This window comes from Dromiciops gliroides, chromosome 2 (assembly GCF_019393635.1).
Source record: "Dromiciops gliroides isolate mDroGli1 chromosome 2, mDroGli1.pri, whole genome shotgun sequence".
NCBI classification, from domain to species: domain Eukaryota; kingdom Metazoa; phylum Chordata; class Mammalia; order Microbiotheria; family Microbiotheriidae; genus Dromiciops; species Dromiciops gliroides.
Window position 1 is genome coordinate 471,101,383 of NC_057862.1, and position 11,680 is coordinate 471,113,062.

Sequence of the window (11,680 nt, forward strand, 5' to 3'; positions counted from 1 at the left end):
TCACATTTTCCCCTCTACTTTCTTAAATCTATACAAGCAATACGACAATAAATCGAGCCCTGATTTGTCCATTTTCAGTTTCTGAGGTGTAAGTGCTCACTCAGAAAATCTAAAAGTAGACTCTCATAAAGTGGTATGAGCTGGTTCCAGCTCACCTATGGCACAGTCACTGCCCTTGTGAAGCTTACAGTCTATTAATGGGGATTAGGCATTTCTAAAATAAGTATTATATAAAGGAGAAGGTGATAAGGGGAGACAAAGCACTACCAGAAATTTGGAGAATCATGTTTAACTAAGTGAAGTCATGGCACCTCTGCTGGGACTTCAAAGAAAAACAATAGTTGGGAGATGTAAAGGAAATGTATTTCAGGCACAGGGCATAGCCTATGTGAGAGCATGAAGGTAGAAGAGGACAGAACAAGATTGTGTAACAGTTGGTAATTCAGCTCATTGGAAACATGGAATGCGTAAAGGGGAGAAGAATGAAATAAGGTGGGGAGAAAGTCCACAAGATGTAGAAGTGTTGATGGAAATGAAGACAATTTGGCAATCAAAATAAGATGGAATACTTCCCACCTTCCAGAGCAACAAGTAAGAAATGAAGAAAAAGGATAAACTCATGAATGTCTTATCCTTGGGAACTATAGAGAAGAATGAAATAGTGGGTTGAAGCTGAAGGCTTTGAAGTGGCTACTGATTCTGAAACATAGAGAGCATTTTGAATGCTGTTGAAAAGTCAAAGCTCACTAATACTTCATGGGTCTATGTTTCATCAGTTTGGGTATGCACTGCCTGACTTAGCACTTCATCTGTGTCTAAGTATGCGGTTCCACAAGTTTCTGTGACCAAAAATATTAGTACTTGGTGGGCAACATCCAGCCATGAGTTTCTCTGAACTGATCTATGCTGGTCCCCAGATGATAAACATATTGTCTATTACCTTGAAATTTTCCCAGTTTGGTGTATTCCATTAGCATTGCCTTCCAGATCCCAAGGCCACCTCTGTAACATGATCCAAGTATTAGAGAAAGGTTTTAGTGAAGAAAGAATACTGATAAAGACTGAAAATTATTGGGGGGAGGGTTTCAATTGAGTTCAAGGAGCAATTTGGAGAAAGGATGAATACTATTAGGAACAAATTTTGTAAATATATATATATATTTTTTTTTTTACACACACACACACACACACAGCCCAGAATAATCATTAGTCTTTACATACTACACACCACTTCTCTGAGAATAAGGCAGATGACAAGAAAGCAAATCTGATATGTGGAATTGCTTCAAGAAAACAAGTAAAGGTGAATTGGTGAATTTATATTAGCACAAATTTAGCCAAATACCCTACTACCTCTGAATGATCGAACAATACAGTAATGATGATAACTTTGAGATCTTGAAAAAAGGCTAATTTACCTAATTCAATATACTCTTGTTTACTAGGACTGAGAAATTTGAAATACATTTTAGAAAAATTCCCACTAACAAGTTTGATGGGAAGTTTTCTATGTAAAGGGTTAACCAATTATTCCCCCCCCCCAAAGCAACATTTCATAAGCGATCTATATCACTGAAGGGCTATTAAAGGGTATAATACTCATCATGCGAGTGATTCTAGAGAGAAGGGGCACTTCTTAATGTGTGTATATGCATAAAATTGTTAAATTATAGGGTTTTTCTTCCTAGAAGTAAAGTAACATAGGAAGTCATTGTCTGAGCTTTCTGTTGGCTGAGTGCCAGTTTCTCAGACCTCAACAGCTGGCCAAGTGTTCCAAGGAATTCCAAAGAATCTTTGGGCAGTCATATACTATACTAGCTTATTCTTTGAAAGTGAAAATAATGGAAGCTTGCATTTTTTTGGTACAAAGAACATTCACCTACATAAAGGAAGATCTCAGGGGGTCAGACGTCCTACTTTCTTCCAAAGGAAACTTGCTTTTCTTCTCCTTCTCTCCCTTGACATCCCTTACCTCAAACTTTGGCTTTGGAGTCAGCATTCTAGAAATCAATGGAGAGCTACAGAAGAGGGTATCACTTGTCATGCTGCATAACTGCTTCCAGCATTTTCCAGAGCCTTATTCCTACATAATACTATTCAAGGAGACAAGTTAGTTTATTACTGGTATTTATAACTACGTCGGTCTCATCCAGCATCAGTATCTAGTATGGTTCAATGGAAAAATCCCAGATTTAGAGACAGAAGCCCCGAGTACAATTGCCAGCTTAGGAAATGGGTACTTTTCACTCTAGAACATCCTTCTTTCCCTTTAGCCCCCTCCTCCCTTTTGTGAGATCCTCCATTTAGGGGAGGGGCCTGGGCCAACCATGCTTCATTCCTCTGCTTCTGACTCTCCAGTGATTGCCACCATGTTTCCCCACCCCTCCCCAACAAGATATTTCCCTTATTCCCCAAGTCCCAGATTCCTAGCACCCTTTTATGTGTTTTCTTTCCCTGTATTAGAATGTAAGCTTCATGAGGCAAGTACTGTTTTTCTTTTTGCTTGTATTTGTACCCGCAGTGCTTAGCAAAGTACCTGGCACATCCTAAGCCCTTAATAAATGCTTGTTGCCTGCCTCCCTGGCTGACTCTGTGTAACCTTAGGCAAGTCACTTCTCTTTTCTGAACCTCAGTTTCCTCATCTGTAAAATGAGTGGGTTGGACTAGGTGACCTCTAATGTCCATTTCAGTTCTAAATACATATGTGTTTGTTTTTATGAGAGAGGGAGAGAATTAAAATAATCATACATGTGACTGGATCTCAGTGTTTCCTGAGGACCAAAGAACTATATCCCTAAATTGAGGTCAAGGAAAGACAGAAAGAGAGCTTTTCTCTGCATTTCTAAATTATGTAGAATATAAATAAAATACTTCCCCTGCCTGGAATGCAAAGTAGCATAGACCTGTACAGGATATGTGTCTAATTTTGCCCCTATAGTAGCAAATCTATTTCATTGAGAGCACAGGAAAGGATTATAGACTTTGGGCCACTATAGGATTAGAGAGGGAGGATCAGCTTCACCTGTCCATGATATTGATTTCCTCCAAGACTTCGGGGGAAATTTGATACGTCAATATTTTTTAAACTAAAGTTTATAATACCATATTTCTTTAATGAGGCCATTCATTTTTCTCTCAACTACTTATTAGCAATTTTGTAAGTGTGGTCTTCTCTGAGGTCTCTTACATAATGCCCTTCCTTGTGCCTCTGCTTAAAACAGTCATCCCCTTGAGAGTGGTTTTACAATCTGCAAACCAAATCATCCTAACCACTTAGTAAGCTACAACTCTGGCTTATTGTTTCTACAATCTAAATTTTAAATGATAAGTGAATAGTTTTCTCTTACCATTTGTGCTTTACAGTGGGAACAGGTACCCACCCATAAGTTGTATCTCCCCACCTGTAGCATGGCAAATTTTCTGAAAGAATTCATCATCTCTTTGGAACAATCCTCGACATCAATTTGTAACTCAATTCAATTCAATAAGCACTTCCATGTTTGAGGCCCGTTTTCAGGTTCCAGTGCTACAAAGAGAAATAAAACAGCCTCTACCCTGGAGGAACTTATATTCCACCAGAGCAAACTGGTGACAGATAAGTAAATACAAATAGGGGGAGGGGTCACTAACAACTGATGGAGGTCAGGATCAGAAAAGGCCTCTTGTAAGAGACGGCCCCTGAGCTAAGCCTTGAAGGAAGCAAGAGATTTCAAGAGGAGAGAGCATGAAGGGAAAGTAGTCCAGACATGGGGGATGCCTCACTGTACAAAGGGACAGTGGTGGGAGATTAAATATTCCCATAAACACTTGTTTCCATAATGAAGTTACAACAACAAGAAGTGTCATTGCCTTTTTAATGTTGAGTAACAGGAATGTGTATGAAATACCATCAGTTTTATTTGGTTTTAATTCTCTACTAGCAGTGCTGCTTATTTTCTAATACCTCAGAAGCTATGTACTCCAATGACAAGGGGTGCCCCCACTCTACCCTTGGGCTCTCTGGTGTTGGGGATGAGACTGGTGCTTTCTCCACACACTCACACACAATTCAGGGACACAAAAAAGAATTCCTCAGAAATCAGACTGTATAAATCCTTTGCTACAATAGAGTTATAATAAAAGTGAGGCAAATGTGGCTACATGCAGTATTCTGTCAGCCACCAAAGACATCCCTGGAAAAAACCCTGAGTCAAACCACTTGGCTCTGATGGTGTTGTCTTTTTTTTTTTTCTTCTCTACCCCCCCTCCACCCTTATTAGAGCTTAAAGGTTAAGGGAGTGGACCGCACTCCCTACCTGGGGGATGTAGCTGTGGTTGTGCATGCTGGGAAAAAAGAGATGGGAACTCCACTTGCAGACACTCCCACCCGGCCAGTCACTCGACATGGGGGCATGAGGGACCTTCACGAGTCGAGCTTCAGCCTATCTGGTAAGAGCAGGGGCAGCACAGTGTGGGTATCAGCACTTGGGGCCCAGGGAGGGGCAGGGTGGGAGGGCGGGCAGAGGGAAGAGAAGAAACTGATGCAGCTACATCAGGTAGTAGGAAACTTTGCCTGAGGTACCTGTTCATCCCTTCCCTGACACTCTAGTAGCAAGTGCTAGAATAGTATAGCTAAGTGTTTTCTGAAGCAGGCAAGGAGACAATTGGATCTGTGACTAGGAAACTCCCAGGGAGCTAATTCCCTTTGTCAGTATAGATCAGGGGTTCTTCAACTTTTTCCACTCATGACTCCTTTTCACCTGAAAAATTTGTATATGACCCTGGGTATATAGGTATATAAAATAGGTATACATAACCTTTTACTGTTGCCAAACTTTTTGCGACCCCCCCCCCCACATCCAGTTATATAACCCCATATGGGGTCTTGATGGACAGTTTAAGAAGCTTTTGTGTAGATCACTACCTTTCCTACAACTTATAGTCTTAGAATGTTACTTGGGGCCCTGAGAGATTAAGTGACTAGCTATTGTGGATACAAAGTAGTATCTGAACCCATGCCTTGCTGCCTCTGAGGCCAGCTCTCTAACCACTATACCACATTGCCTCTCCTAGCTCTTATGTAGCTAGTAGATATTACATTAGACAAATGCTGAGATGGGAGAAAGACAGAGAAGGATTTTCTAGACATATTCAAGACCTCCTTGCCTGAAACTTTGCCAAGTTTGGACCAATATCCCATTTCCCAGCTCATCAAGTCTCCTTCCCTTCCATCTTCCTGAGGGTCCTGTATATAGCAAGGTCTACTCCAGCACTGATTCAATGCCCTGGTGTGTGTCACTATCCCTATGGATTCTGTGAGCCCATCTCTAATTTCTCCAGTCGACTTTTTGACTCTTGCCTATTTCTAGGATCTTTTATTTCTGATTCTTCCCCCTTTCTCCAACATACACTACCCATTCTCTCTCTCTCTCTCTCTCACACACACACACACATTTTTCTGCACTCTTTTAATGTTTCTGAGGAATGCTATGAGAAAAACAACTTAAATTTCCTTGAACTCCACTGAAAAGATGCATGTTCTTTCCTTTTTCTTTCCTTATGAGTTCATTTCTTTTTTTCCTTCTCCCCTGGTCCCAACTCCAAACAACCTATAAAATCCTGGTGATCCTTGGAGTATCTGGGTCCCACTTCTATCCTTTGAGAAATAGGGTTCCATTACAATTTAGCCCCTGAGCATGGGGCCATGGGCTGCTTCTTGGCAAGGATGATATCTTCATATGTTCTGACACATAATAGCTACATGTGGATAAGCAGCTACCTCTTTATGGCAAGTGCAGAGATTGCAGAGTTTATAAAATATGCCAAGACCTCCAAGTTACTCTGCCTTGAGAGGGACTGTATCACCATCATTTCTCCCCTAAAAAGACAGCAAGTACAACTCTCAATGTTCCACAATGGGGACAGTACATTTCACTTCATTTCTACACTCTCACCAGCTGTAGCAGCATGGTAATTGGATTGAGGAAGGGTCTGACACACCAACCCAGGAGTAGAAGAGGCTTTTTAAAATTTTTCCTTTTTAAAAATATATTTCTGTTGGTGCTAGTTTTCATAATTTAATATATTTAGAGCTAAAAGGGACCTCAGAAGTCATGTAGTACAACCCCTAACAACAGATGAGGAACCTGACCCTGTATTTACATCCTAGTTATTTCCTTCTTAAGAAATTTTTATTTTCCATTTAACCAAAATTTATTTTTTTCTCCCTTCCAACCACCTCTAGTCAAAGGGTATGCACAGCTTAGTGACTGATCATTTAGAGACTAATAGTTATTTCCCAACCACCTACCACTTATACAAGCCCTCCTTCATGACCAAAAAAAAAAATGTAAGCAGAAACCTTGTCTGATAGTGTATATAATCTTCTGTCTTAGTAGTCCCCCACCTCTCTTCTGTGAAGGAAGAGATTTGTCTCAAGCTCCCTCCTCCAGGACCTTCACTAATTTTTTTATTACTCAGAGTTCAGCTTTCTTTTGTAACCATTGTATATTTTGCTCTCAGGAGTAGGATTCTTTAACTTCTATTTCCTAAGAATTTCCTGATCTTCTCAGAGCCTGCATAGTGTCAAGGTATTACCATGTCAGAGGTATACGAAAGAATGCAAACCCTCTGGTAGGGCAGAAAATTTCCACTGCTGTCATTGCTCTCACCAATCATGAGGCATAGAACACAAAATGGACTAGAGAAGAAGCACCACCACCCTAACCCCCCAAGACCCCCGTGGTCTAAGGTGGGAGAGGGTGTGGGTGGCGCTTTGAGATTCAGAATGTTTGCCACTGGCCCACACATTTGATGGTTTATCTGACAGTCACATAGGCTAACTCAAAGGGTCCAAGGTGTGGTGATTACCATCTCCTTCCTGCCCACTATCCCAGCAGAACCACCAACTACACTAGGACTTCATTAAATCAATTCATCCACAATTGGAAAAAGCAAACCCTTCCCCAGGCAAAACTATATGGTCATCTCCATTCTCTCCCCACCCTCACCCTAGTTGTCTGAGCCACCAATCCCCTTCTTTATAGGCAGAACTCAAGAAAAAAGCAGTCTTGCTCTTACATATGCCAGAAAGTTCTCAGAATAGGGGGAAGTCATAGACAATTGGAAGAAGAGAGCGGTGAGGAGGGTGAGAAGTCTGGAGACTGCCCACAAGATTTAGTTGGAGGAACTGGGGGTGTTTAAGTTGTAGAAGACTCAAGAAAGCCACATGAGCTGTTCTCAAGGGTCTAAAGGGTTGTCATGTGGTGGAAGAGGAATTACACTTGTTTGCTTGGCCGTAGGATGTGGAACTGGGAGCAGGGTGAGGAAGTCATTTAGAGGCAGAGATAGGTTAGATTTCAGGAAAAGCTTCCTGACAATTAGAGCTCTCTGGAAGGAGAATGGGCTGGATGACCATATAGCAGGGAAATTACGGACAGGATTATTGAATACAAGTTCTATTTCTGAGAACCCATCTGGCTCTGGGACGTTTGTGTTTCTGCCCACCTTAAAACCTGTTCCCTGTCCCTTTCAATGACCTGCACATCAATCCTGTGCTGGCAGTCAAGAACTAGAACTCAACTGGTTCCATTGGGTTTTGTGGATCTTTTTTAGTAACTAAGTCTTGGTACCTCTTTATCTAGCAGCTTTGGGGTCTGGCTCTTTTATTTCTCAGAACAATGAAAGATTTTTTAAATGAAAAGAATCTTCTGAAGTTTGGTAAGAAGGCTTTATATGTTAGCAGACCCTTTCTAAGAAAAGGGTCCCTGGCTGCTCAAACCTCTGACTTCGTACCTACAACCAGAGTCCCTGGGTGCCAGATTTATACTAACATACCCTCAGCCCAGGACTGATCTATAGAATACCCTGAATGGGGTAACCAAGTGAATCAATAAATAAGCAATAAATAAATAAACATTTTTTAAGTGCCTACTATGTGCCAGGTACTGTGCTAAGTGCTGGGAATTCAAAAAGAGGCCCGCCAGAAAATAGTCCCTGCCCTCAAGGAGCTTACAATCTAATGAGAACAATCTAAGTGGATGCATTGTAGGCCTCCAGCAAGGTTAGCAGCATCTCACCCTCTGCTGTTCTGCCCCTACAGGTTCTCAAATCGATGACCATGTTCCAAAGCGAGCCTCGGCTCGGATTCTCGCTCCCCCCGGAGGCAGGTCGAGCGGCATTTGGTAAAGACGCTGACCAGCCTCCCAACTAAGGATGCAGCAGCAGCTAGCCAGCCCACCTTCTGGCCACCACTGCAGGTTGCATGGGGAGGCTGGGCCAGATAGTTCAACACCCGAGAAGGCGGGAGGGGGGAAGGGAAGGGCACACAGGACACTTGGGAGCACTTCACATGTCTGAAATGTCATTCACTATGCTTTGAGCCAATCCTAATAAGCACTTTGGGACGATGCTCCTCTTGCTGTAGTCCTTTCCTTTCCTGGCCTCAGTAGGCTGCATCTGTGGGCCAGGGGGGACCCGGCACTATGCACTGACTGCAATGCATAGGCAGCAACCTCGCCCCAACTCTCACACTCACCTCAGGCTGTTTGCTTTGCAAGAAAGCATCAGCTTGAATGGTCTTCTTCCTAGCCTGGCCAATCAATGTCCAGGGCACTTTGGCAGATGTGTTTCAAAAGAAAAGGCCTCCCTCCTCCCTTCCCATACTCCTTCCTGTCATCTCCCTCTCCTCGATAGCCACATTTCCCAATCCTGCTAGAGTCTTTGTTCTCTAGCCATGTCTAAGACACCCTCACCACCCCATAGTTACTGAGTTCATCAATGGTCCCTGTTCCAAGCCAAGGCATTTATACAGATGAAGCAAATGAACCCTTTGCCAGCTCCTTCTTCCCTTCCCTCTTCCCTCCAGTCACCCTCCCACACTTACAAAGAACAAGCAGCCAAGAAGAAAGAGCTGGGAGTCGGTGCGAGGCCTCGTGCCATGCGCGTGTAAATGATTTTGTTTTGCACGTTTGGTTTGAGCAGTGGTTTGGTTTGGTTTGGTTTGATTTGTTAGTGCATCATGTGGAAAAAAACCCAGTGCTTTGTGTCACTTAGCGTTAGGATAGAAATGGGGATAGACATGATCCTCAAGAGATGCTGCAGTCAACACCAACCTAAGAGGCAGGGCAGGCAAAGAACAAGCCCCCTATCTTCCTATCCCCCACATTGCATCCTCCAGGTGGTTAAAGGGCAAAAAAAAAGCCCTGGATCCATCCTCCCCCAAGCCTGATAGATAAGGACACAGCTCCCAGATCCTCACAAGGACCCAAATCAGGAACCTGATGCTATAAGAATGGCCCAGGCATCTATGGTTTTAAAAATTCAGACTTGTATGGTCTTACCCTCCTCTACTTGCTTAGTTCCCTGAGCTGATCAGAGCTTACAAGCAGAGGCCTCAGCTGTCCTTCTTTGTGACTGGTGAGAAGCCTCCTGCCTTCCAAGAGAAGGGGAAAAGGAGTAGGAGGAGGGGTGAAGGGTCTTGAGAAGAGAAGAGGGGGAGTCGTATGTAGGACATCTGTGGCCATGCCTCCAGCCAACCTCACCCCCTCCCCTGCCTGCTGCCATCCTCTTCCAAGGTTCCTTATGTCTGAGCCAAGCCCTTCCCCAACGCTGAGGGGACTCTTTACTTGAAATCAAATTTTAGGGAGGGGTTGCTTTCCAACATTGACAACCACTGGACTTTTCAGTAGTGACACATGGGGTGGGGTCTCTCCATCTATGAGTGAGTGACATTCTCTCTTGACAGGAGAGAGAATAAGAGGAGTTACTTAGACCAAGAGACACCCTCCTTTTGTTGAGCTCTATTCCAGTGTCTTAGTTTTAGCCCTGTTCTTGTTTAGACCAGCCTTCCATCTCCCAGAGCTCCCAGAAAGGCAGCTACAAGCTCTTATCGAAGTTTAGCAATGCCCCCTTGGTAGTCTTACACCAGAAGTTGGCAGAATTCCCCCAATAGCTTTGATCACGCACCCTTGCTGTGGAGAGGAGGCATGGGTCAAATTCTGGTTGCCAATTCTTAACCAAATAATTGCAAAACCACTTGCAGAATTTGCCTCCCAAGTGAATCGTAGATAGGGCATACATGTGCTTTTTTTCCCCTCTTAATGGTCCTTCAGTTTAATGCAAAAATCCTTAAGACTAAGTCCTTTGTGTCTGAGCTAGGACTAGTAGAGTATTGGAGGCTTGCTCAGTATTTTGAAGTCTAGCCTGCTGTGGCATTTTTACACCTAGCTTCTACTCTAGTTTCAGGCCCTCACTAGTACACTGGAGAATCCGAGTCATTGCTGGCCAGAAGATAACAGGCAAATAGTTGATGGGGCCAAAGTAGAGTACAGGAGGTCACAGAGGTGGTGGCCAAGTAGGCACTAGATTGGTCAGGATACAGCCCATGATGATGGCGGCTGGGGTAGGGAATGGATTCCAACTTAGCCCCATAAAGCTATAGATGCCTACTATAGCTGCTCTGGTCTCTAGTCTCTCTGTGGTCCTGAATGAGACGTCTATTACCTTTCTCTCCACTTTCTATGAGATGGGACTTGGGCAGATGCCAAAGAGCATAGGTGAGAGCTAGCCAGCAGCACAGGCCAGAACTGCCACATGTTTTTGCTGGGAGAGCTTTTCCATACAGGTCCCAATATTGGAATTTTAGAATTAAAGTGTCCAGTGCGGGGAGGAGGGAGAAACAGGAGTGGTGGAACCACATTCCTTCTCTCACCATAACTGCAGGTCTGAGAGGTCATTATTTCTCCCACCCCAGTCCTACCCTCCTGACCTCTATCCATGACCCACCCACACCAAAAAGCTTCAAGCTAGAAAATCCAGAGGTGGTCCAAAATGTCCTAAGAAATAACCAGCCTCTTCTCTTCCCCTCAGCCCTGCTTCTCCTTGCCCCTTTACAGAGCCTAAAGCCACCTGGAAGACATACTTGTCTCTCATGGTTGGAATGGAAAAGGCTCTCTGGTTGCATTGAATGCAGCTCTCAAACTGGTCTTGTACTTGCTGGAATAAATGCTGTTTTTCTTGCCTTAGCTGCTCTCTAGGTTTGTGGGGTTGTGTTATGGGAACATTGTGCTACTACTGTGTGTGTGTGTGTGCGTGTGCGTATGTAGTGCTAGGAATCCACAGTAGGTCTGTCAAGTCTGTACCGTGATGAGGGCTTTTTGGACTCTGACCCAGAAACCAACAGAACCGAACTGAAACCAAAACCTTCCTCGAGCAGCAGCAGAGGTGGCAGGCATGCTCTGGGGTCAGCATGGAATTGCCCCACAGCCCAGGCACCCAAGTGACTTTCCTTATGCCTCCGTAAATGTTATGGTGCTAAGAATGTGTCAGTCCCAAAAGGACACACTTTTCCTGTGCTTTAGCCACCTGTTTCAGACAAAACAACAACAACAACAACAACAACACACACACACAAAAAAAAAACACCCCAACACGTTGCGTTCTGGTGCAGGTTTGTATTAAACTGTAGCTACTTCTCACTTGGTCTCAGTTGTGTTTTTTTCAAGGGAAAAATGTGCATGGAACCTCTCATACTGAATTTGGGCTGCTTGAGGTACAAGGACATTTTGGGGAAGGGAAATACAGGAGAGAAAAAAATATGTCCTCTGCTGATTTATCTCCCCCTACCATTACCCCCGTTGAACCAACCTTGTTTTTTTAGCCATTTGGAAGTCCTTGGTCCCTGAGCTTTTTCTCATTCTAG

At 43.6% G+C, this 11,680-nt stretch overlaps 1 protein-coding gene across 2 annotated transcripts in view; it reads left to right on the top strand.

Moving 5' to 3' along the window:
• DPYSL5 (dihydropyrimidinase like 5) overlaps positions 1–11,456 on the top strand; it is a 149,141-nt gene extending 137,685 nt beyond the window's left edge. The window contains exons 12-13 of one of the 2 annotated variants that reach the window (XM_043986522.1): positions 4,260–4,428; positions 8,081–11,456. In XM_043986522.1, coding sequence (XP_043842457.1) covers positions 4,260–4,428; positions 8,081–8,166 — 255 coding nt within the window. In that variant the 3' untranslated portion in view covers positions 8,167–11,456. The remainder of the gene's footprint in view (positions 1–4,259; positions 4,429–8,080) is intronic. The other variant, XM_043986523.1, reaches the window with a different exon arrangement.
• The last annotated feature ends 224 nt before the right edge of the window (positions 11,457–11,680 follow it).